General features: G+C 34.9%; 7 protein-coding genes and 1 pseudogene across 9 annotated transcripts; 2 read left to right on the top strand and 6 right to left on the bottom strand.

Annotated features, from left to right (window-relative positions):
- Positions 1-1,209: 1,209 nt before the first annotated feature.
- LOC130502603 (histone deacetylase HDT2-like) lies at positions 1,210-2,611 on the top strand (annotated as a pseudogene).
- Positions 2,612-4,893: 2,282 nt separating this feature from the next.
- LOC108845815 (histone deacetylase HDT2) lies at positions 4,894-6,498 on the top strand. The gene is made up of 5 exons (XM_056997350.1): positions 4,894-5,042; positions 5,244-5,314; positions 5,403-5,804; positions 5,903-6,156; positions 6,251-6,498. Exons 1-5 carry the CDS (start codon positions 5,030-5,032, stop codon positions 6,318-6,320), a joined length of 810 nt encoding a protein of 269 aa, XP_056853330.1. The 5' UTR covers positions 4,894-5,029; the 3' UTR covers positions 6,321-6,498.
- A 689-nt stretch (positions 6,499-7,187) lies between these two features.
- Positions 7,188-9,252, bottom strand: LOC130502602 (putative F-box/FBD/LRR-repeat protein At5g22670). Its single transcript, XM_056997347.1, has 4 exons — positions 9,173-9,252; positions 7,896-8,919; positions 7,669-7,809; positions 7,188-7,559 (listed from the first exon to the last, which is right to left on the bottom strand). Exons 2-4 carry the CDS (start codon positions 8,889-8,891, stop codon positions 7,227-7,229), a joined length of 1,470 nt encoding a protein of 489 aa, XP_056853327.1. The 5' UTR covers positions 8,892-8,919; positions 9,173-9,252; the 3' UTR covers positions 7,188-7,226.
- Positions 9,253-9,736: 484 nt separating this feature from the next.
- On the bottom strand, positions 9,737-11,721 carry LOC108845554 (putative F-box/FBD/LRR-repeat protein At5g22670). Of its 2 annotated transcripts, none has more exons than XM_056997344.1 (4): positions 11,645-11,721; positions 10,370-11,393; positions 10,140-10,280; positions 9,737-10,061 (listed from the first exon to the last, which is right to left on the bottom strand). In XM_056997344.1, the coding sequence occupies exons 2-4, from the start codon at positions 11,363-11,365 to the stop codon at positions 9,777-9,779; spliced, it is 1,422 nt and encodes a 473-aa protein (XP_056853324.1). In that variant the 5' UTR covers positions 11,366-11,393; positions 11,645-11,721; the 3' UTR covers positions 9,737-9,776. The 2 variants fall into 2 exon arrangements, with proteins under 2 accessions (XP_056853324.1, XP_056853325.1); XM_056997345.1 differs by having other exon boundaries at positions 9,829-10,044.
- Positions 11,722-14,944: 3,223 nt separating this feature from the next.
- Positions 14,945-16,691, bottom strand: LOC130502601 (putative F-box/FBD/LRR-repeat protein At5g22670). Its single transcript, XM_056997346.1, has 3 exons — positions 15,633-16,691; positions 15,408-15,548; positions 14,945-15,312 (listed from the first exon to the last, which is right to left on the bottom strand). Exons 1-3 carry the CDS (start codon positions 16,689-16,691, stop codon positions 14,998-15,000), a joined length of 1,515 nt encoding a protein of 504 aa, XP_056853326.1. The 3' UTR covers positions 14,945-14,997.
- Positions 16,692-18,061: 1,370 nt separating this feature from the next.
- On the bottom strand, positions 18,062-19,693 carry LOC108845552 (FBD-associated F-box protein At5g22730-like). Its single transcript, XM_018618743.1, has 3 exons — positions 18,680-19,693; positions 18,436-18,588; positions 18,062-18,355 (listed from the first exon to the last, which is right to left on the bottom strand). The coding sequence occupies exons 1-3, from the start codon at positions 19,691-19,693 to the stop codon at positions 18,062-18,064; spliced, it is 1,461 nt and encodes a 486-aa protein (XP_018474245.1).
- Positions 19,694-20,184: 491 nt separating this feature from the next.
- Positions 20,185-22,133, bottom strand: LOC130494228 (putative F-box/FBD/LRR-repeat protein At5g22670). 2 transcript variants are annotated; one of them, XM_056997348.1, is made up of 3 exons: positions 22,044-22,133; positions 20,639-21,749; positions 20,185-20,558 (listed from the first exon to the last, which is right to left on the bottom strand). In XM_056997348.1, the coding sequence occupies exons 2-3, from the start codon at positions 21,719-21,721 to the stop codon at positions 20,220-20,222; spliced, it is 1,422 nt and encodes a 473-aa protein (XP_056853328.1). In that variant the 5' UTR covers positions 21,722-21,749; positions 22,044-22,133; the 3' UTR covers positions 20,185-20,219. The 2 variants fall into 2 exon arrangements, with proteins under 2 accessions (XP_056853328.1, XP_056853329.1); XM_056997349.1 differs by having other exon boundaries at positions 21,938-22,061.
- A 317-nt stretch (positions 22,134-22,450) lies between these two features.
- On the bottom strand, positions 22,451-24,414 carry LOC108847175 (FBD-associated F-box protein At5g22730). The gene is made up of 3 exons (XM_018620362.2): positions 23,250-24,414; positions 23,019-23,171; positions 22,451-22,941 (listed from the first exon to the last, which is right to left on the bottom strand). The coding sequence occupies exons 1-3, from the start codon at positions 24,237-24,239 to the stop codon at positions 22,651-22,653; spliced, it is 1,434 nt and encodes a 477-aa protein (XP_018475864.1). The 5' UTR covers positions 24,240-24,414; the 3' UTR covers positions 22,451-22,650.
- Between the last annotated feature and the right edge of the window lie 1,387 nt (positions 24,415-25,801).

The following is a 25,801-nucleotide window of genomic DNA, read 5'->3' on the forward strand; positions in this document are numbered from 1 at the left end:
TGCTTGGGGATGTTGGAGCTGGAAAATCATCTCTTGTGCTTCATGGGTGTTTTGGTTATAGATTTGATTGAATTGATGTTTTGGTTCTGTTTAGATGATGTTAATCTGCAAAATGGGAGCTTTATGGTGGTGGATGATGATTCTCAAGCTGATAAGAGAAGTTCACTCCATGTGACTGATGTCTGCAATTTTGAAGCATATAGAAAGGCACTGAAGAGTACGAGTGCTGAGAAACAGACTCCTAAACTGAAAGCCAGAGGCTTTGGTGATGCTTTGAAAGAAAGGTGTTGTGGTTTGTAACGAAGCTTGCGTTCTTTTTTCATACCAGAGACTGGCAGTGGCAAAACAACTCAGATTCCTCAGGTTTCTTTCTTTCTTCATTCTTCGTGTGTTTATTTAGAAGAAAGCACCCAGCTTTGCTGTGTTTCATGCTTCTCTAAACCAATGTTAGCTAGAAAGTCACACAACTTGTTCAATATTGCAAAATCCTGCATTGTTTAAGCTCAATACTAGCTCTTAGGAACGGTATGAACTCAGAAATTGATCATGTCACTGGTTTGGTTCGACGTATACGAGAAGTAGCAACCCATCTGCTCTTTGTGAAACCGTAAGTGTTGATCCTCTAGTTTGTATATGAATCATTCACCTCGTGTTATCACCTGATTTCATCTCCTTTAATAGGTTGTTGCTTGTCTTATTGCTTGACATGTATAACGTATGACCTATCAGCCTTTATCATGTAAAATTGTTGCTTGTCTTATTGCTGCTCTTCCTTCTTATTGCTTGTGACTCACCACGTTTCGCTTCAGTTTTTGCAGGTGAAGCTTGTGACAAGAAGGACCTGTTGATTGAGGCTACTACTCAGATCAGAACGTTGCTTTGTAGTGGTAAGAGTCATCCTGTTTAATTTAGTTTTGCTAGACTGCACTGCAATGTGATCCCTTTGTGTATTGTGTGTATTGTGTGTTCTGTATCCAATCATTCAACTTCTAAAAAAAATAATCTAAGGACTCAAAATAAGTCCTACCAATAATCTACATTAATTTATAAGTCCTTGTATTTGTCTCTTAACATCAAAATACTAATAAATAAACCTAAGGACTTAAAAATTAGTCCTACCAATAACCATGCTCTTAAGAGATAGTCTGAAAAAGAACTCTTTGATCGAGGACGTTAGGTCATAATGTCATATAAGACATCAATAATTTTTTTTAAAAAATACCTCGGTCTTAGTTATAGATCTATCTGTTGAATTCTTTGATCTACCATGTTAGGACACTTTAAAAAATCAATTTAGTTTTTGAATAAACCTCTACCTCTTTTCATCCTCTCTCTCTCTCGCTGCAGTTTCTTCATTCATTCTCTTTATCAAAACCATCAACAATGGAATTCTGGGGTCTGATTCTTCTTTCTATGTAGCTTTGTCTTTTAACTACAACCTGTTTTGCGTTTATTTCAGCCTTTTCTATTAATTTACAACTTGTTGAATCATGTGTTCATACTTAGCTTACTTTGGTCTGTTAATATTTTTTTCGCTTCAAGTTTCTTTTCCCGTCTGTTTTAGTTAGATGTAGTAATTGATCTGTGGAACTGACTTATTTATTGAATGTGATTAGGAGTTGAAGTTCTGGCAGGGAAGTCAGTTAAAGTGAAGCCTGATTTTGAATCTCTCATTCATGTTTCCCAGGTTTGTTAATAACTTTGTTCAGTTTCATGATTAGTTTGTGCAGTTTCTTTAATTGCTTTTTTTTTTTGTTTCTGTTGGTAATAGGCATCACTTGATAAAGGGAAGAAGGGAGAAACTGCTTTGTTGTATGTGACGGTTCGTGGGAAGAAGCTTGTGATGGGAACCCTCTCTCAAGGCAACATTCCTCAGATTAGCTTCGATCTCGTCTTTGAGAAAGAGTTTGAGCTTTCCCACAGTTTGGAGAGTGGAAGTGTCCACTTTGTCAGAGGATGTCTTCTCTGATCCAGAAGAGGAGTAGGAGGAGGAAGCTGCTGCAGTTCCTGCAGCTGTCACTGCAAATGCTGTCAAGGCTGACTCAAAACCAAAGGCCAAGCCTGCGGAGGAAGTGAAGCCTGAATCAGCCGAGGATGAGGATGAGGATGATTCTGAAGAGGATGGATCCGACTCTGAGAAAGGAGTGAGTGGTTCTATCTATGATTTGTGTTTTGTCTTACCTTCGATAATATATGTATGAGACTAGTTTGGTTGACAATTCTCTATGGTGATTGATATTTTGTAGATGGATGTTGATTCCGAGGATGAGGGAGAAGATGACACCCCTAAGAAGTAAGAAGCCTGAGGTGTCCAACAAAAAGAGGCCGAACGAATCTGCTTCCAAAACACCTCTTTCAGCAAAGAAAGCAAAACACCCATGTAAAAAGCGTGGATCATCCTTCGGTGGTGATGCTAACAAGAAGTGAGTCTTTTCTTTCTTTCTTTGAGCTTAATGATGTGGCAAGCCATTCCTTTTTTTTTGGTTGAACCGTTTGATGATGATAGTTTGATGAATTTTGTAGACATCCAAGGCCTAAATTTAACGCAGTAGAAGATTTTGAAGATCTTGTCATCGCAGACAACACGTCTTACGATTCCGATTCCGATTAAATTAGAATCCGTATGAACAAATTAGTTCTATTTATACCTAATTGGTTTCTTTGTTTTCCCTCATTTTTCTTCCTTTGTAGTCAACTTGCTATGCCTCTCGGTTATGGATGAGTACGAATAAGATATCCATAGATTTTAAATATATCATCAGGATCTATATTAACCCCAAAAATCACGATATCTATGGATGTTCTAGTTGAGTGTGGTATATCAAAATTTTCCTTCTGCATGGATGTTATTCCTCTGGATTGAATTCTTGGCTAAGAAAATATAACCAGGCTGAGAAAAGGGCTTTGTTGTTGACAAAAACAAAAGCAATCGAGTATTTTAATCGTTATACGTTAAGTGACTAAGGGGCTTACTGGTTTTCCCGCTACCACCCGCAAACGCAGCTTTTGTTGTTCATAGCGGTTGTTGGCGTTTCGAAACAAACACAGAAAACGCTACAAATCGCTTCAAACCGCTCCGAACCTCTTAAAATCAAAAGCTGGTTCCAGCTAGCGTTTGCGGTTGCGGGCGATTGCGGGAGGGTAATTTTTTTTTCTTTAAAAACAGAATAAATAAAAATAATACTAAAAATATCCAATAAAATTTTTCAATTGAAATAATAGAAATTTTAAAATGTATTCATATTATAATTCAATTTATATTATAAAAATTCAAAACTAAAATATTTTCTATAAATTTTTAAAATTGAATAATATGATTTTATAAATATAAATTTTATATTTATCATATTATTATGATTTTAATATTTTTTATAATTGCATAAAATGTAAATATTGTTAAATTATTATTTAACAGATGTTGCGTTTGGTAGTTTACCAGTCATAAGAGTCCCGTAAACGCAACAATTTCTAACAGCTGTACCAGTCGTACAAATCTCTAGAAAACGCTTAAAACCGCAACCATCCGCACCCGCAAACTCCCGCAACCGCAACCGCTGCGGTTACACCAGTCAGGCCCTAACACCAACACCAAATTGATCGCAGAGAGAACAGTAATTAATCATTTCTCACATAATTTGTTTTAAGTAGCTTACTTGCTATTAGTAAATAAATGCAAAGTGTATAAAAAAAGCTGCGTTTGCGGATAGTAGCGGAAAACCAGTTAAACCCTTAGTTCAATACATAATATCAGCATCTATTGATAACCCGAGAATCACTATATCTATAGATTTTCCATCGGTAAAATTAGTTAGCTAAACATTCAATCGAGAGTATTTGTTGGAACATTTTCTACCAACTGGTAGCAGATTGTCAGCTCTTAGATTCAAACGTTGACAAGATCAAGAATTTCCTCTTACGTATACTTTAAAAACAACAGTTTATCATGTTTGGCTGAGAGAAAAATGTTTATCGAGCGACTGCAAAACGAACAACATTTTAGTTGCTATCGCTAGTTGCTGCAGCCAGCAACATGGCTTACAAGCTGCATTTTGACTTTTCACGAGTTGAGTTTGAAACTTTGCGCGTGTCCTTCGATGAAGAAAATGACAATGCAAGTTGAGTTTTAGTCTTTTAGATATAACATTAAAATTTGAGGGTCTAAGTTCAAATATTTGCTTCATCTGTTTGGGTAGCTCTGTAATGGATACTTCCATCTTGAGTATATTATATATAGCTTCCTTTCTCACTATTTTCTCTCTCCCTTTGTTTTTAGCTAAAACTAAGAGGTATGAAGGCACAGTTTGGGGTTTGGGATGACTTGGCTCGCAAATGCTTGTTATGTTATGGGCTTGTCAGGTGATATTTAGTCTTACATGTCTATCATGTTTTTAATTGGGAAAAAACAGTTTTGGACCCCAATAGTAATGGAAAATTCATCCAAAATCACAGACCCAAGTCCAAGCTCTTATTTTCTGGTTTTCTTCGATGTATCCAGAGAAGCCCAAGATCACAGTCTCGGTTATTGTCTCTGTCACGTAATTTTTAATTTTTTTTGTCACGTATACTATGTTCCAATGCGTCAAGTTAGCAGCACTCCGGTGAAGACCTCAGAGTTTCCATGAAACAAGATCAAAGTTGGCTCTAGAATATTTTTGTATGAAGACCTCAGGTAGTCAGGTGTTTCGAAAAAATACTTATCATAAACTAATTTAAAAATGATTTTTTTTTTAATTCTGTTCTAGTAAGGAAGACAATCTTTAATTTATGAGAATATCTTTACCAAAATAATGTAAATAATCATATAAAATATCAAAATTTTCAAAACGTGAATTTTTAATTACGCAGATATTCATTCCAATTATATTTGAGCGTTACGCCGCGCAATCAAAACGGCGCCGTAGAAACTCAACACAAAAACCCTAAACCTCTCTCTCTGTATTATAAATTGCCCCCGAAACCTCTGCCTCTCTTCATCCTCTTTAGCTGCAACTTCTTTTATTCAAATCTTTCTTCTCAAAATCATCAAACAATGGAATTCTGGGGTATGATTCTTCTTTCTATGTTAGCTTTGTCTTTTAATTTACAACCTGTTCTGCGTTTATTTCAGCTTTGTCTATTAATTGACAACTTGTCGAATCATGTCTTCATACTTAGCTGCCTTTATATAGCTTATTTGGTCTGTTTAGTTAGATGTAGTGATTGATTGATCTGTGGAACTGACTTATTTTATTGAATGTGATTAGGAGTTGAAGTTCTGGCAGGGAAGTCAGTTAAAGTGAAGCCTGATTTTGAAACACTCATCCATGTTTCCCAGGTTCGTTTATACTTTTAATTCAGTTTCATGATTAGTTAGTTGTGTAGTTTTCTTTAATTGTTTTTTTCTTGTTTCTGTTGTGTAATAGGCATCACTTGATAAAGGGAAGAAGGGAGAAACCGCTTTGTTGTATGTGACGGTTGATGGGAAGAAGCTTGTGATGGGAACCCTCTCTCAAGGCAACATTCCTCAGATTAGCTTCGATCTCGTCTTTGAGAAAGAGTTTGAGCTTTCCCACAGTTTGGAGAGCGGGAGTGTCCACTTTGTCGGATACAAATCCCCCAACATGCCCGAAGACGAGGAGGACTTCTCTGATTCAGAAGAGGAGGAGGAAGCTGCAGCAGTTCCTGCAGCTGTCACTGTCAAGGCTGACTCGAAACCAAAGGCCAAGCCTGCTGAGGCAGTGAAGCCTGAATCAGATGATGATGATGATGATGAGTCTGGCGAGGAGGATGATTCTGAAGAGGATGGGTCAGACTCTGAGAAAGGAGTGAGTGGTTCTATCTATGATTTGTGTTTTTTTGTCTACCTTTGATAATATATTGTACAAGACTGACAATTCTCTATGGTGATGATATTTTTTTGTAGATGGATGTTGACGAGGATGATTCAGAGGATGAAGATGATTCTGAGGATGAAGATGATGAGACCCCTAAGAAGCCTGTGGTGTCCAACAAAAAGCGGCCTAATGAATCTGCTGCTTCCAAAGCATCTCTTTCAGCAAAGAAGGCAAAACCAGCTACACCACACCCGGCTAAAAAGGGTGGAAAGAGTCCTGTGAATGCTAACCAGAGCCCTAAATCTGGAGGTCAATCACCCTCCGGTGCTGGTTCTAACAAGAAGTGAGAGTCTTTTCTTTCTTTCTTTGAGCTTAATGATTTATTCTTTTTAGGTTGAACCGTTTGATGATGGTAGTTTGATGAATGGTGTGCACAGGCAATTCAATTCTGGCAAGCAATTTGGTTCTAACAACAAGGGCAAAGGAAAAGGAAAGGGCAGAGCCTAAGTTTTGAAGTTGGGAGTTCTGGATGAAAGAAACTGGTTTTTGTTTTTATTTTTATTTTTTTGTTGTCTTAAGATTTTTTATCTAAATTGCAATTTTATAACTATTATGTAATTTCAGTATGAAAAGTGCTGGATTGAGAAAGAATACTTTTTTGAATCATGAAACCACTTTACCATCATTTTATTGACTAACTATTACCGTTTAAGCATGAAGTTAATTTCCTTCTAATTTCATAATCTGAATTGAATATTATTTTCCATCAAAGATCTAACCAAATTAAATCACAACAGAAATATAAAATTTTCCAAACCAGAGTAAAACCAATCTTTGTTCCTTAATCACAAAGTGACAAAACCAACAAGCTAAAATATAAATAAACTCCAACCAAACTGAATTGAACCTTGACTCTAAAATATAAATAAACTCCAACTAAACCGAATTGAACTGAAAATTGACTGCTATGAGTCTTAACCGTCTACTAGACAAATACCAATATGAACTAAATTTTAAATAATAATTTAAATACATCTTAATTAATTGTCTTAACAAAATATTTTTTTAAATACAATCAATTAATTTCATATATATAAAACTATTTTCAAAATTTTAGATATTAATGTACATGAATAATATAAAATTGACATAAGAATATATAACAATTCAAATAATTATTTACTTATTGTGTTATTAATAATTTATATTCGCTAAAAATCCGAAGATACAAAACAAAATTTAATATTGTATATAACAAAAAAATAAATCACATTTAAAACAAATAATAATCCAATATTAATATTATAATATTTAAAAATCTAGTATTAAAAGGTCTTCAAAAATACAGACATTCATCAATTCTAAAACCAGAGTAAAATCCATTTCTTGTTCTTAAAATTGAAACTGCGTGTATTAAAAAAAGTTGTAGTATCTTTTCATACTTTGACAAGCCTCTTCTCCTAACTCTTCAAGGTCAACAACTACTTCACAAGAAGGAGAGCATCTCCTCAATCTCAAGAGTTCCATCAAGATGTTTGACTCTTCGTTCATTCTCCCACGACGCAGACACATCTTAAACTTCTTGAGCACCGCAGAGTTCTCCAGGAAGTACTTCACAAGTTCGATTTCACTTACTACTCCTCCTATCGGTCTTCTTGTCTCAACGTACTCCAGGGATGATCTTAAACATTCCGGAACTGATGATGAGAAAATAAGTAGTCCCTCTTTCCTAAATTCTTTTAACTCCTGCACATAAAATCATTCAAGAAATATATAACTATAGCATCAGTTTTATATTTTATCATATAATGATGTGAATAAAACCATATAATAAAAATGTATAAAGTTTCATTACCAAAACAATGGATTTGAGATTTGGACAGCTCTCAAGAAGGTTTGGCAAATTTCCCAAATCAGAGTTATGCAAGACCGCATGTAATCTGATCAAGTAAGGAAACAGAGGCAGTTGTTCATGTTTCAAGTAGAGCCATATGCCCTTCAAAAACACAGTAAGAAAAACATTTCATTCAAAATGCTTAATTAAACAAATCCATCGACACATATTTGTAAATATTTGCATACCTCTAAAGTTGTTTGACTTATGGTCATGTCCCTTACGTTCGAGAGCATGGTGAAGAAACTTCTCACTACACTTTTCTTTGAGGAGCCAATTAGATTAGCTAGATCACTGTCCACTTCAAAACTGATATCAATGTTTACCTTGTCAGGTGACCTCAAATTGCTTATTACATAACATGCTAACTGTTTATCTTGAAGACTCAAATAGCTGAGTCCAGGAGCATCGATCACAGCAACCCTACAAGCTTTGTACCACCACTCCTTACCATTAAGAACAACTACGAGACTCTTTAATGACTGAGAACGCACTCGTAAAATATCAAAGTCGTACTCTGTATTTCCTTTTCTAACAAATGTTAAATCTTCAAGAACCGGGCAAGATGAGATAAGCTTCTCAAGAAGAGCATCACTAGCGTATGTGTTGTCTACTAAATGCAAGGTCTTGAGACAAGGTAGAGAAACATACTCGGAATCAGCCAATGACACGTTACGGAGTTTCAAGGATACAAGAGTCTCGCAGGTGTAGATGCTTAGTGGAATTATCTTTAAATTCCAAGGATGTAAGAAGATATCTAGATGTTGAACTTTACGTGTAGCTGCAATGTCGATCCACATTGTTATCAAGTAATAGGGATCAAGATAACCTCTCGCAAAAGCAAGGTCCCATGATGATGACTCACTAGAGATATCTTGAATAGGTCGTCGTCTCCCAAAGTTCAAATCAAGTTTGAGCTTGTGTAAGCATGATGAGCCCTTAGAGAAATCTAGAAACGTAGAGATGAAGCTTGCAAAGGCAGTGAAGTTAGGGAAATCATCAGTGTGCAAATCCAAGAGAGGTATACAAAGCCAAATATTTCTCCATCTGGTGGACAAAACACTAGTCATAACAGCCGTTTTTGTAGGAACATCAGAGAGTATCTCACATAGCAAGTGGTCGGGTAAGAAGCTTATCTTGTCTTCTCCAGTTCTGCGACGACATGCTACTCCTCTCTCGCTCATTGTTTTGTTTCAGGTTCAGACACAAGATCTGCACCACAGTACGAAACTGAAAGACCTTAACACAAAAGCTATTTGAATCTTCGGTTAAAATACACATTAGAGAGTAATATATATGCAACATTGCGCTAGAGTATAATGAACATGAATACATTCAAAAGTAGAGGAGTGAAGAAATCTAAGCAGGGTAAACTTAGAGAACAAGCAATATTGCTTAATGGATCAGGGTTTCGAATTTATATAGAGAAGTGTATAGTAAGATTGTTGAAGAAAGAAGGTCTAACCACACTGGAGCGCTCTCGTTGCCTCCCAGATTCACCGGTAGCTTCGGCAGATTCGTCTTCTAGGGTTTGGACTTCTAAATATTGTTTGGTTCAAAAAAAAGAATGTTTGGTTCTGAATAAAATCATCTATAAATTTACATACTTGATCTTCGCGCGATATTTTTGGCTTAGATAACAGCAAGAATATATTAAATTAGTTTACAAAAAAAAAATATATTAAATGCCAAAATAGAGTACACAATTTAATTTTGTAAATAATATTCCCTCAGTTTCGCGAAAAAAAAACTTAAAGTATATATAATTTAACAAAAAAAAACTTAAAATATGTATAAATTACATTTTTATGTAACAATAAAAAAGCGTCAAGATAACAATTTTTGTGATATAGAAAAAAATATAAAAAAGTACAGTACTTTAGTTTGATCTATAAGATGTGGAAAACCAAGAATATTAAACTTGCTGGTGATGCCCAGATGGCTTAAAAGAAGACAAACATTTTTTTGTGTAGTTAATTCTCAAGCATCATCCATAACTAGTGACCAAAAGGCTCACAAAGACTTCATAATAGAAACTTCAACAATAGCATTAACTAATCACCACCTAACTATTCAAGTTGAACAACAACTTCACAAGAAGGAGAGCATCTCCTCAATCTCAAGAGTTTCATGGAAATGTTTGACTCTTCGTTCATTCTCCTACGACGCAAACACATCTTAAACTTCCTGAGCACCGCGGAGTTCTCAAGTAAGTACTTCACTAGTTCTATTTCAGTTACCGCTCCTCTTATCGGTGTTTTTATCTCAACGCACTCCAGGGATGATCTTAAACATACTGGAACTGATGATGATGAGAAAACATGTAGTTCCTCCATCCTAAGATAACTCAACGCCTGCAATATATAAAACCATTCAAGAAATATAGACGTGAATAAAAACCATAAATAATATAAAAGGTAAAGTTTCATCACCAAGACAAGGGATTTGAGATTTGGACAGATCTGAAGAATGTTTGGCAAAGTTCTCAAATCAGAGCTATACAAGACCGCATGTAATCTGATCAAGTAAGGAAACTGAGGCACTGGTTCATGTTTCAAGTAGAGACATATTCCCTGCAAACACATTAAAAAAACTTTTCATTCAAAATGCTCAATTAATCAAATCCATTGACAGACACATAATGTAAATATATGTTTTATACCTCTAAAGTTGTTTGACTTATAGTCATGTCCCTTACGCTCGAGAGCATGGTGAAGAAACTTCTCATTACACTTCTCTTTGAGGAGCTTGTAGTCATGTCCGGTACGCTCGAGCGCTTGGCAAAGCTGACATCAATGTCTACCTTGGCGGATGAACTTAAATTGCTTATTACATAACTTGTGAACTGGTTATCTCTCAGTCTCAAATTGTTGAGTCCAGGAGCATCAATCACAACAACCCTAAAATCTCTGTACCAACACTTTCTACCATCGAGATCAACCACAAGACTCTTTAATGACTTGGAACAAACTCGTAAAACCCTAAGGTCGTACTCTGTATCTCTGTTTCTAACAACTGTTAACTCTTCAAGAACCGGGCAAGATGAGATAAGCTTCTCAAGAAAAGCATTGCTAGTGTAAACGTTGCCAACTAAATGCATGATCTTGAGACAAGGTAGAGAAACATTCTCGGAATCAGCCAATGACACGTTACAGAGTTTCAAGGATACTATAGTCTCACAGGTGTAGATGCTTAGTGGCATCATCTCCACAATCCAAGGATATAAGAATGTTATATCTAGATGTTGAACTTTACGTGTAACTGCACTGTTGATCCATTTTGTCATCAAATAAGACGGTTCATTAGAGATATCTTGAATATTTTTCCCAAAGTTAAAAGATAATTTCAACAACTCATTAGAGATATCTTGAATAGTTCTCACAGAGCCGAAAGCAAGTTTGAGCTTGTGTAAGCATGATGAGCCATCTAGAAACCAAGAGGTGAAGCTCGCCAAGGCGGTGAAGTTAGGGAAATCATCAGTATGCAAATCCAAGAGAGGTATCGAAAGCCAGATAGTTCTCCATCTGGTAGACAGAACACTAGTCATAATACCTGTCTTTGTAGGAACATGAGAGAGTATCTCACACAGCAAGTCATCAGGTAAGAAGCTTATCCTGTCCTCTTCGGTTCTGCAACATGATGTTCCTCTCTCGCTCATTGTTTTGCTTCACGTTCAGACACAAGATCTGCATCACAGTACGAAACTGAAAGGTTAACACAACAAGCTATTTGAATCTTAAGTTAATATGCTTATATATAGGCAACATTGTTCCAGAGTAAAGTGAGCATGAATAAATTCTAAAGTAGAGCAGGAAAGAAATCTAAGCAGGAGAAACTTAGAGAACAAGAAATGTCGCTTAATGGATTTAGGGTTCATGGTTTTCTGAAATTATTTAGACAAGTGTAGAGTAAGATTATAGAACAAGTAAGGTCTCACTGTGGAGCTCTCTCGTTGCCTCTCAGATTCACTAGTAGCTTCAGCAGATACGTCTTCTAGGGTTTGGATTTCAAAATATTGTTTGGTTCCGAAAGAATCATCTTTACATTTATTTAGATACGTAATCCTTTTTTTTCGCGCGAGAATGTTGGCTTTGATAATATCAAGAACATATCTATATTATTAAAAGAGAAGTACACTTTAAAAATGCCTCTTAGTTTTTCAAGTTATTTACAATGGCATGCCACTGAGAATATTAATTAAACTTTCTATAAAAATGTTTGTCTTAACCAGTTTATTAAATGTGTCTTTATCACTTTATTTTTTATAGATAGTTTTTATTTTATTGCTTGTCTTTTTCAGTTTAGTTAATGTGTTGTCCTAAAACAAAATTTAACTTCTCTTATATTAAATAAATTTCGAAATTATATATTTGTTATCATAAAAAAATCTAAGATATTAATTTCGAAATTATTTATTGTCGTAAAATAAAATTTAACTTCCATTCTCTATTAAAATAATTTCAAGATAAAATTGAATTTCCCTTTTCATCTAAACCAATGTTTATTCACCTCACATAGAGCTAGGTCTCAATAAATCTAAAAAAATATCGTATGAATAAATTTTCTACCTTAATGTTATATGTATAGTTTCAACTTTTTCTCATATATAACATTAAGATGTACCTGTATAAAAATCAGTGTAAATCATTAATCTATGTAAAATATTACCGGTCTACATATATATATTTATCTATGTTTACGCTTCCAACCAACTACACAAATCGACTGTTGTTAACCTTTCTCAAAAAAAAAAAAAAAAACAAATCGATTTTTCTTATGCTTTCACAACAAACCAAATCAATCATTTTAGAACACAAACAAAATATCTTTATTACTCTATCAAATCTATAATCAATATCAAATATTAATTAACTTTAATATAGTGACATGATTTTCGCTAACTATCTATATTTAGCTAATAAATAATAAATTATATATGTTTTTTTCCAGTAAAATCTGTTTAACTGAACTTGCAGAGTACTCAATATTAAATATAAGATTAAGTAAATGGTTAAGAATGAGGCAATTGCCTATATTCTTGCTAACTACATTTTTTTTAGGAAACAATTGATTTGCTTTATTTCAAAAGAGATTTTTATTACTCCATACCTTGATGAGTAAAGAAAAAACATCAGATTCACAAAGATAAAACATTAGACCTTCGATTAATGAGTTTTGAAATCGTCATCGCCATGGGAAAACACCGAAGTCGAGATATTTCTTTTTCATTCTTCACAAATTTTTTCTAAACACCGAACGGTTACAAAACAAAATTGTCGGTTAGAATAAGAGAGGGGTCATGAACCACTAGACCAACTTAATTTGATCTAAAACACTATGGCCCTAACAAAAAATGTAATAACAATGAGCCGATTAAATTGATTTATATATGACTCAAAGTCATTTATTTCAACGTATTTTAAATTAACTAAATTGATTTATATATTTCATATATAATCTATCATTGTTCATTTTAAGCTTTCTTTATATAATAAAAAATATTTTTCACACATTTGATTGTTTTCTAAAAACTCAAAAAGAACTCAATGTATCACAAGTAACTATTAACAAATACATCATTTAGTGTAAATCAAAAATTAAAAAATAAAATAAACATCCGTCCGGTCGGACGGGTCATGGTCTAGTTAAATACATGCCAAAAACACAGTACATAGTTTAGTTATTTAAATAGTACTCCTTTCCTCTGTTTCAAAGTAATTATATGTTTTCCAATTTTCTCATATATTAATAAAACATACTAAATTTTAGTTTATAAATGTATAGTTTTGTGATTATCTATTTTCTACAATTCCATATCAATAAGAATTCAAGAAATGCAATTAATATATTTAAGTTTATATATAGTTAGTAATTATTAGTTGATGATATACTAAAAATGAATATTGCTACTGTCAATTTAATAGTGGCGTTGTAATACTTAAAATTTAAATGTAGAGGACCAGTCCACACTATTTCTTTATCAGTTCTCTATTTAGTTAAAACAATAATGAGATTTTGATTTTAAGGATAACATAAAAATCAAGTAAAACAACTTGAGTGATGGATTCAAATTATTAAAAAAGCCGACCTAGGGTGAATGAAACGAGTGAGATCAATCGCAAACCAAACAACTATTCAGACTCAATTTAGGATGAGTCTTGAACTCGGATGGTTAGAACAATACACTGTCGGGTAAATGCTCCTTTCACTGATCAGTCTCAGCAGCCTACTCCAAATTTAAAATGACTCCAAACGAATTAGACAGACTCGATAAAAGACTGAAAACTCTTTGAAACATATTTATAATTATGTCAAAAACACTATATATCAGTTCATAAAAAAATCTATTGAAAATACAAAAAAACTTATTTTTTAAAACAATTTTTTTTCTAAAACATGAAACGAAATAAGTGAATAGTTTTATTGTGTTATCTATTTTTTATACTCCTAATCAATAATAAAATTAATATTTTAAAAATTTACAATTAATCATTATAAGTTAACAAAAATGAGTAGAAATACAAAAAAAAAATGTATCCTTTTGAACCATTTTTCTCCTAAAACATACATCTTTATAGAACAGAATGAATAACAAATATTTAAAGTACTTTTATTTGATCTATAAATTATAATATGTGGAAAATCAAGAATAACTTGGTGATGGTGCAGAGATAGCTTAAGAGAAGACAAACAAAGCTGTATAGTTTTATAGAATTCTCAAGTATCATCCATAACTAAATGAAAAATCCAAATGCAGTCTAACAAACCAGCTTGAAAATGCTACTCTTGAATCTGATCATTTAAGTAGGATTTGACACATGCCAGATGGCCTGGGCAATGCAAGGAGATCCCTCAACATGTAAAACCCTTCTTCTGTGATGAATGAATATAAAGAAAACAGATTCCTGGAAAGTCCATGAGTTGTGAATGTCATTACCAGGCTACCAGCACAAGGACGCGTTGGCAGCATTACCAGACATGACCTCAAAAGCTTGCTTACTAATATTATTTTTCATCAGACCTATCTCAACTGAAGTAGTATTCAATTTTCGAAACCATAGTAAAATCCAGTCCTGATTCCTTCTTCACAAAAGAAACAAACTGAAATATAAATTAACTCCAACCAAACCGAACCGAAAAATTGATTGCTATGAGTTTACTGTCTACTATGCAACTACTACTTAGGATACTGAAAAGTAAAAACATCACATATTCTCAAACCATAGTTAAAATCCAATTCTTGTTCTTAAAATTGAAACTGCAAGTGTTACAAAAAGTTGTAGTATCTAATCATAGTTTGAGAGAAGTCTCTTCTCGTAACTCTTCAAGTTGAACAACAACTTCACAAGAAGGAGAGCATCTGCTCAGTCTCAAGCGTTCCATCAAGATTTTTGACTCTTCCTTCTTTCTCCCACAGCGCAAACACATATTAAACTTCTTGAGCACCGCCGAGTTCTCCAGGAAGTACTTCACTAGTTCTATTTCCGCAACAGCTCCGCTTATCGGTGTTTTTATCTCAACGTACTCCAGGGATGATCTTAAACATACTGGAACTGATGACGATGAGGAAAAAAGTGGTTCCTCCTTCTTAAGATTACTCAACTCCTGCATATAAAACCATTCAAGAAATATAGATGAGTTATAACATCTATATATGTGAACAAAAACCATAAATAATATAAAAGGTAAAGTTTCATCACCAAGACAAGGGATTTGAGATTTGGACAGCACTCAAGAATGTTTGGCAACTTCCCCAGATCAGAGTTATACAAGATCACATGTAATCTGATCAAGTAAGGAAACTGAGGCTCTGGTTTATGTTTCAAGTTGAGACATACGCCCTGCAAACACATTAAAAAACTTTTCATTCAAATGCTCAATTAGTCAAATCCATTGACACACACATAATGTAAATATATGTATACCTCTAAAGTTGTTTGACTTATAGTCATGTCCCTTACGCTCGAGAGCATGGTGAAGAAACTTCTCATTACACTTCTCTTTGAGGAGCTTGTAGTCATGTCCCGTACGAGCATTGTGTATAAACTTCTCATTCTCACTGCACTTCTCACTACACTTCTTTTCAAATTAAAACTGACATCAATGTCTACCTTGGCAGATGAACCTAAATTGCTTATTACATAAATTGTGAACTGGTTATCTTTAAGTCTCAAATTGTTGAGTCCAGGAGCATCAATCACAACAACCCTAAAATCTTTGAACACATTCTCTCTACCATCGAGATCAACCACAAGACTCTTTAATGACTTGGAACAAACTTGTAAAACCCTAAGGTTGTACTCTGTATCTCTGTTTCTAACAACTAACTCTTCAAGAACCGGGCAAGATGAGATAAGCTTCTCCAGAAAGGCATCATTAGTGTAAACGTTGCCTACTAAACGCATGATTTTGAGACGAGGTAGAGAAAAATTCTCCGAATCAGCCAATGACACGTTACAGAGTTTCAAGGATACTAGAGTCTCACAGGTGTAAATGCATCGTGGCATCTTCATCATGCCTACAATCCAACGAGCTAAGATATCTTTTGTAGGATATAAGATATCTACATGTTGAACTTTACGTGTAACTGCATTGTTGATCCATTGCGTCATCAAATAAGCGGGATTACTAGAGATATCTCGAATAGTTCCCGTAAAGTTAAAAGCTAATCTCATAAACTCATTAGAGATATCTCGAATAGGTCTCCCAGAGCCGAAAGCAAGTTTGAACTCTTGCAAGCATGATGGGCCATCTAGAAAACGGGAGATGAAGCTCGCCAAGGCGGTGAAGTTAGGGAAATAATCAGTGTCCAAATCCAAGAGAGGTATCGAAAGCCAGATAGTTCTCCATCTGGTAGACAGAACACTAGTCATAACGCCTGTCTTTGTAGGAACATGAGAGAGTATCTCACACAGCAAGTGATCAGGTAAGAAGCTTATCCTGTCCTCTTCGGTTCTGCAACCTGGTGTTATTCTCTCGCTCATTGTTTTGCCTCACGTTCAGACACAAGATCTGCATCACAGTACGAAAACTTAAAGGTTAATACACAAGCTATTTGAATCTCAAGTTAATATGCTTATACATAGGCAACATTGTTCAGAGTAAAGTGAGCAAGAATACATTCAAAAGTAGAGCAGAGAAGAAATCTAAGCAGGAGAAACTTAGAGAACAAGCAATATAGCTTAATGGATTAGGGTTTCGAATTTATATAGAGAAGTGTATAGTTAGATTGTTGAACAAGAAAAGTCTCACCGCACTAGAGCTCTCTCGCTGCCTCTCAGATTCATTAGCAGCTTCAGCAGATTCGTTCTAGGGTAGTTGTTTGGTTCCGAAGAATCCTTTTTACATTTATATCCGTGATCTCTTTTCCCTCGATATTTTTGGCTTAGAGTTTTTTTCTAAAAAGGCCATTATATTACTGCTTGGGGTGGTTTGGGCTTATGGCTTAGATAATAGCAAGATCAAGAATAATATAAAAAAAAAGGATCAAGAATAATAGCAAAAATTCAATACATGATTTAATTCTCTACATAATATTCTTTCTGTATCAATTTCAATGGTTTTTAAATTTTTTTTATTTTGTTTCAAAATAAGTGATGTTCTCACTAATTTAGGTAAATTTTAATGTCATTTGAAAGTTATGACCAATTACAAAGTACTGTATTTTTTTTAATTTGTTGAACATGTATTATTTAAAAATACTTTTATGCAATCAAGATAAATCACATAAAATTTTGTAATTTCTTAATTTTTGTGAAAAAAACTTTAAAACCACTTAAAATGATACAGTAGAAATATCAAATATGTTAATTCGGTCAAATGCATGGATGAAAATGATAGAAAGAAATATCATTAAAAAGTTGACAATTATTCACTTACCTTATAAATATTAAAATATTTCAATAAAAATTATTTAATTCGAAACCTTTTTTCACGTTTCTTTCAATTTTTTATAAGAGAGACACTAATTAAAAATTAATTAACTACAGAGATATAAATATTCCTTATCTCTTTAATAATTTTTTTTGTTCATTTGTAATGTTATGTTCTATATTTGTGATAAAACATTTCAAAGATATCATATGGTATTTCTTTATCAAATATGTACAGTACCTTAATTTGATCTATAATATTTGGAAAATCAAGAATGTTAAACTTGCTAATGGTGGCTTAAAAGAAGACAAACAAAAGCTGTGTAGTTTTAAAACTCTCAAGCATCATCCATAACTAGTGCACCAAAACGCTCACGAAGACATCATAATAGAAACTTCAACAACAAAAGAAAAAACAAAATCTAGAATCCAATTGTTCAGTCTAACAAACCAGCTTGAAAATGCTACTCTTGAGTCTCTAATCATTTAAGTAGGATTTGACACGTGCTATTTGGCCTGGGCAATGCAAGGAGATACCTCAACATGTTAAACCCTTCTTCTGTGAAGTAAAACCCTTTTTCCATGGTGGTGCATCTAACATCCAGAACAAGTTTTTTAAGAACCAGTGAGTTCTCTACAATGTACCTTGCTACTTCTATTCTAGCAGGCCCTCCGTTGAAACATTTTATCTCTACATGCTCTAGTGATGACAGCATACACCGAGGTACTGATGAAGCTCTTATCACCAGTGCTTTCTCATCACTAGTATGAAAATCCTGTATAAATTAAACACAACATACCAAGATGAATGAATATAAAGGACAACATAAGTATTTGAGTTGTAAAAAGTCATTACCAGCACCAAGATGAGTGTCTTTAGATTAGGACATCTCTTAAGAAGAGTTGGTAACATTTTCAAACACGACTTAGAAATCTTCAGTTTTAAACGAGAAAGGTTACAAAACCGAGGCAGTACCAGTGGGTCGAATTGATTGTTGTAATGGAGAAACTGCTCACCAAAAAAAAAAAACAAGAGTGAACAAAAACTACATAAAACATGTGTTAACTATATGAACTTCAAAAACTATATATATCTATACCTCCACAATATGGGCAGAGAGCTTCAAATCAGTAACACGTGAGATGCTAGTAAAGAAGTTACGGATCATATCTCGCTTTGGTAAGTCTATTAAATCAGCAGTATCATTCTCACTGAAGACGAAAACAATGTCGACCTTGGCTAAGGACCCTGAATTGGTAATGATTTTACTATCAGAGAGATCATCTTCGAATTTCAAGAACTCGAGTTTAGGAGCATTGATGAAAACCCCTGAGCCATCTCTCTCGAAACCCTCGTCATCAAAGTCATCATCTTCACCAAAGAAATAGTCTATATGAAGACTAGTCAACGTCTTGGAGCACACTCGTAAAACCTTTATGTTATCCGGTTCCATTCTAACAATGCTCAGATCCTCAAGAACAGCGCAAGACGAGATAAACAACTCAAGGCTCGTGTCATTAGCGTATACATTATGTTCTAACACCATTGTCTTTAGACAAGGTAAAAACACAGACTCAAACTCGCCTAAGGAGACACGATGGAGTCTAAGATACACCAGCGTGTCGCACACGTAAAGACTCTGCGGAACCACTTCTAGAAACTTGCGGTTCACGAGACACTCGACGTCGAGATGATTAAGTTTAGACGACGCTACAGAATCTATCCACCGTGTGACACAGGGAGGAGAATCATTGATCACATTCTTATGGATAGTTAACTTGCACTTGTGTAGGATCGAGTTCTGTTCTCTAGAGAAATCTAGAAACCTATCGATAAAACCAACGAAGGCGTTGTGATTCGGGAACTCGTTAGTGTTCAGAGCCAACGCGGGGATCAAGAGGTAGAGACTTCTCCACCGTTTGGACAGAACGCTAGTTCCAACAGCTTCCTTTGTCGTGGGGAGATGGGAGAGTATCTGAGAGATGAGAGAATCTGGTAGCTTGCTTATCTTATCTTCTTCTCTAGGTTTTCTTAAGTAATTTTGTATGATTATTTTGTAGAATCTTTCGTAATCTTCGAGCGTTCGTTTCTTTTTCGAAGAGCTTTCCTCCATAAAGATCCGATTTGCGAAATGACCTGATTCGTTTTTAGGGTTTTTGTATTTTTTGGAAGAGACGAAGAATGATGTAGTAGTCAAATTCTCAGGATTTTCGAAGGGCCTGGCCGAAGGATTTTTGAAGGGCCTGGCCCAAAGATATTTGGATTATTTTTTTTGGGAAATTTGCCAAAATGTAACAAAAAAAAAGAACATGGTTGTGTCTTTAGTATAACAAATATATTTAGTTGTCTTTTTAGTATAAATCAAATTAAACAGATTAAACATAGTTTAAAAATTTAATTGAATTTTAAAAAGTTGAATAAAAAGAAAACTATATACATTTGCTATGAAAATAAAATTCTTTACATCTATTTTTGAAAAAAAATTCTAGAAATTTTTTGGATGTAGTATTTTAAAGAAAGGAAAATTTGATTTGTTGTGACATATAATATAGTTCTAGACTAATTTCGGCTGTTTTAAAGCATTTGGAGCTACAACCTCACCCACTAATTTTTTAAGCCAGAGTAAAATCCAATTCTTGTTACAAAAAGGTGTAGTATCTCACCATACTTTGACGAGTCTCGTTTAACTCTTCAAGTTGAATAACAACTTCACAACAAGGAGAGCATCTCCTTAATCTCAAGAGTTCCATCAAGATGAACGACTCTTCATTCATTCTCCCACGACGCAAACACAGCTTCAACTTCTTGAGCACTGCTGAGTTCTCAAGGAAGTATTTTACTAGTTCCATTTCAGCTACAGCTCCTCTTATCAGTGTTTTTATCTCAACGTGCTCTAGTGATGATCTTAAACATTCTGGAACTGATGATGATGATGATGAGAGAACAAGTAGTTCGTTCATCTTAAACTCCTCCGGTTCCTGCATATTAAATCATTCAAGAATTGGGTCAAGATGATGCTAGTAAAAACTATATAATATAAAAAGTAAAATTTCATCACCAAGACAAGGGATTTGAGATTTGGACAGCTCTGAAGAATGTTTGGTAACTTTCCCAAGTCAGAGTTATAGAAGACCGAATGTAATCTGATCAAGTGAGGAAACTGAGGAAGCAGTTCGTGTTTCAAGTATAGAGAGATGATACGCAAAGTTGTTCCACTTAGAGTCATGTCCCTTACGTTCGAGAGCATGGTAAAGAATGTTCTCACTACACTTCTCTTCGAGGAATCAATCACAGCAGTGTCAAAGGCCATATCAAAACCGACATTAACATATACCTTAGCAGAGAAACTTAGCTTGCTTATCACGAAACTTGTCGACTGGTAATCTTCAAGACTCAAATAGTCAAGTCCAGGAGCATCAATCACAACACCTTTCCCAGTGGTCTCACTATCCATATCCGTGTTACCGTCCAGATCAACTACAAGACTCTTTAATGACTTAGAACGCACTCGTAAAACCCTAAGGTTGTACTCTGTATCTCTGTTTCCAACAAATGTTAAATCTTCAAGAACCGGACAAGATGAGATAAGCTTCTCAAGAAAGGCATCGCTAGCGTATATGTTGTCTACTAGATGCATGATCTTCAGACAAGGTAGAGAAACATACTCGCAATCAGCCAATGACGCATTAGTGAGTTTCAAGGATACAAGAGTCTCACATGTGTAGATGCTTAGTGGCATCTTCTTTACAATCCAAGGATATAAGATATCTAGATGTTGAACTTTACGTGTAACTGCATTGTTGATCCAATCTGTTATCAAGCAACAGGGATCAAGATAACCACTCACAAAATCAAGGTTCCATGACTCAAGTTTGAGCTTGTGTAAACGTGATGAGCCCTTAGAGAAATCTAGAAACCTTGAGATGAAGTTAGCGAAGGCAGTGAAGTTAGGGAAATCATCACTCTGCAAATCCAAGTGAGGAATCGAAAGCCAGATACTTCTCCATCTGGTGGACAGAACACTAGTCATAACAGCTGTCTTTGTAGGAACATTATAGAGTATCTGACACAGCAAGTCATCAGGTAAGACGCTTATCATGTCTTCTCTAGTTCTGCGACATGCTACTCCCCTCTCGCTCATTGTTTTGTTTCAGGTTCAGACACAAGATCTGCATCACAGTACGAAACTTAAAGATCGTTTTTATTTTTTTTCTTTTGCTTAAAACTTAAAGAGCGTTAAGACGAGTTATTTAAATCTTTACTTAATACACATTACAGTTGAATATATATGCATATGCAACATCGCACTAGAGTATAATGAACATGAATACATTCAAAAGTGGAAGAGTGAAAAAACCTAAGCAGGAGAAACTTAGAGAACAAGCAATATTGCTTAATGGATTAGGGTTTCGGATTTATATAGAGAAGTGTATAGTAAGATTGTTGAAGAAGGACGGTCTAACCACAACGGAGCTCTCTTGTTGCCTCTCAGATTCACTGGTAGCTTAGGCAGATTCGTCTTCTAGGGTTTGGATTTCTAAATATTGTTTGGTTCAAAAAAAGAAAAATTAGTTCTGAAGAATCCATCTATACATTTATATACGTGATCTTCGCGCGATATTTTTGGCTTAGATAACATCAAGAATATATTAAGTGCTAAAATACAGTACATAATTTAATTTTGTAAATAGTATTCCCTCAGTTTTGCATTAAAAAAACTTAAAATATGTATTAACTACATCAAACTTTAATGTGAGATTTTTTTGTGTAACAGTACAAAAACGTCAAAATAACAGTTTTTGTGAAATAGAGAAAACATAAAAAAAATGTGGAATACTTTAGTTTGATCTATAATATGTGGAAAATCAAGAATGTTAAACTTGCTGATATGGTGCACAGATGGCTTAAAAGAAGACAAACAAAGCTGTACAGTTGTAGAATTCTCAAGCATTATTCCATAACTAGTGACCAAAAAGCACACAAAGACTTCAACAAGAAAGAAAAACAGAACCAAAAAATCCAAATGCAGTCTAACAAAACCAGCTTGAAAATGCTAACTCTCGAGTCTAATCATTTAAGTAGGATCTGACACGCACTAGATGGCCTGGGCAATGAAAGGAGATCCCTAAACATGGAAAACCCCTGTTCTGTGATGTAACACCCTTGTTCCATGGTTTTGCATCTAGCATCCAGAACAAGCTTTTTAAGCACCAGTGAGTTCTCCACAAAGTACCTTGCTACTTTCATTCTATCAGGGCTTCCGTTGAAACTTTTTATCTCTACATACTCTAGTGATGATTGCAGACACCGAGGTATCGATGCTGATTTAATTTCTGCTGCTTCATCATCCGGATAAAAATCCTGTATCATACCAAGATGAATGAATATAAAGAAGAAAAAAAAAAACAAAGTATTTGAAGTTTGTGGAAAGTGACTACCGGTGCCAAGACGAGTGAGTTTAGATTCGGACAGCTCTCAAGAAGAGTTGGCAGCACGTCCAGACACCACATAAAAATCTTTGTTCTCAAACGAGAGAGGTTGCGAAACTGAGGCAGTACCAGTGGGTCGAATTCAATGTGGTAATGGAGAAACTGCTCTCACCAAAACAAAAATACTTAGATGCAAGTTATATATGAATTTTTCACAAAGCTATATATATATATATATACCTCCACAATATGCTCAGAGAGCTTCAAATCAGTAACACGAGAGATGCTAGTAAAGAAGTTACGGATCATATCTCGCTTATCTCGCTTTGGTAACTCGATTACATCAGCAGTATCATTCTCACCGAAAATAAAAACAAGGTTGACCTTGGCCAAGGACCCTGTATTGGTAATTATTTTACTATCAGATAGATCTTCTTCGAACTTCAAGAACTCGAGTTTAGGAGAATCAATGAAAACTCCTGAGCCATCATCAAAGTCATCGTCTTCACCTAACAAAAAGTCTATATGAAGACTCGTTAAGGACTGAGAGCACACACGTAAAACCTTGATCTTATCCGGTGCCATTCTAACAATGCTCAGATCCTCAAGAACAGAGCAAGACGAGATAAACAGCTCCAGGCTGGCGTCGTTTGCGTATACGTTGTGTTCTAACACCATTTTCTTGAGACAAGGTAAAGACACAGACTCGAACTCGCCCAAGGAGACACGATGGAGTCTTAGATACACTAAAGTGTCGCAGCATACGTATAGACTCCGGGGAATCGCTTCTAGAAACTTACGGTTCACGAGACACTCGACGTAGAGATGGTTAAGTTTGGACGAAGACACAGAGTCTATCCACCGCGTGACGCAGGGAGGAGAATCATCCACGTTGTTCTTTCGAACACTTAGCTTCAGCTTGTGTAGGATCGAGTTCTGTTCTCTAGAGAAATCGAGGAACCTATCGATGAAACTAACGAAGGCGTTGTGATTTGGGAACTCGTTAGCGTTCAGAGTCAACGCGGGGATCGAAAGGTAGAGAGTTTTCCACCGTTTGGAGAGAAGGCTGGTTCGAACGGCTTCCTTTGTGGTCGGGAGATGGGAGAGTATCTGAGAGATGAGAGAATCTGGTAGCTTGCTTATCGTATCCACCTCCTCTCTAGGTCTTTTACAGAATCGGAAGTAATCTTCCCATATGTCGCACGTCTCTTCCGATGAGCTTTCTTCCATTCAAAGATTCGATTCCACAGAGAGAGACAACGTTGGAAGCTATGTCTGCTGACGCAATCAGTCACCACCACGAGTAATCAGAAGCTGTTATTAAGTGGCACTCATTTTCCACATGGCGAATCGAATCCGAGACCCAACGGTTTCGTTTAGGGTTTTGGATTTTTCGGAAGAGACGAAGAAGAAGACGTTGTCGCTCAAGTCCTCAGGGTTTTAGAAGGGCCTGGCCCAAACATGTTTGGATTTATTTTTTTTATAAATTATTCTTAACAAAAGAAAAATACTTTTTTTTTTCTTATTTCAACCATTGATAAAATAAAATTTAGATAACTTGTACAAATATGTGTAAAAGATTCGATATTAAAAATTACTAGACTGTAAATATAATTTTGAAACTGCATTGTATAACCACTAGTTTTTACCTCAAATTTTTAAATTGTTATTTTGTATCACTGTTTTAGAGATCGTGATGCTTATAATTAACTGTGTTTTACATGTGCATATTTGTACATGACTAACAATAGGGTTGGGCGTTCGGGTACCCATTCGGGTTTCAGTTTAGTCCATTCGGGTTTCGGGTTTTCGGGGTCAAAAATTTCAAACCCATTCGGATATTTCTAATTTTTGGTTCGGGTTCGATTCAGATCTTTGCGGGTTCGGTTCGGATTCGGATAACCTATTTAAAATGTTTTTAAATTTTCAAAATTCATTATATACTTTAAATTTTCAAAATCTATAAGAAAGATAATATATTACATATAAATTTTCATAACATATATGTCAAAATACCTTAATTTAACATATAAATTGGTTTTCTTTTAATATTTGGATAAAAAATCAATAGATATTTAATTATTTCTGGTTTTTCAGTATACTTTAGCTATTTTAAACATTTACTCTTGACTATTTGCATATATTTTTTGAGTATTTTGGAAAATTTAAAGGTATCTTATATATTTTTGATATTTTAAATATACATTATATATGAAAATAATGTATATATTTAAGTGTATAAATTTATTTCGGGTACCCAAAATACTTCGGTTCGGATCGGGTTCGGTTTCGGTTCTTTAAATACCGAAATTTTGAACCCGTTCGGATATTTAATCATTTTCGGTTCGGATTCGGTGCTACTTTTTCGGATCAGATTCGGTTCGGTTTTTCGGGTTCGGATTTTTTGCCCAGCCCTAACTAACAACATTTATCTACGTTGGCGGGAACGAAAGTGTCACCTAGACAATTAATGGCTTCTCCCTCGATGCTTCTATCATCTTTGAAATCAATTGATCTATGTAGGTAGGAACAAAGCATCTGCTATATGGAACGTCCCCGGCTAGAAATGGAATTAAAAAAAAAAAAATCTTAGAAGCTCTATATAAGGAGACGCACCAAGGAGTCATCATCATCATTCACTAGAGCTTTAGAGGTTTTGTAGCTTGTTAAAATAATACGGGCAGATAGCGCTTCCAAGATCATTAGCCTATGTGTTGGGTTACCTTGGTCTCTCATTCACCAAAAGGATTTTTGTTTTGTTACGACTTGCTCATTTTCGAAAATGTATCTTA

The sequence above is a fragment of the Raphanus sativus genome, unplaced genomic scaffold (assembly GCF_000801105.2).
Source record: "Raphanus sativus cultivar WK10039 unplaced genomic scaffold, ASM80110v3 Scaffold0601, whole genome shotgun sequence".
Taxonomy (NCBI): domain Eukaryota; kingdom Viridiplantae; phylum Streptophyta; class Magnoliopsida; order Brassicales; family Brassicaceae; genus Raphanus; species Raphanus sativus.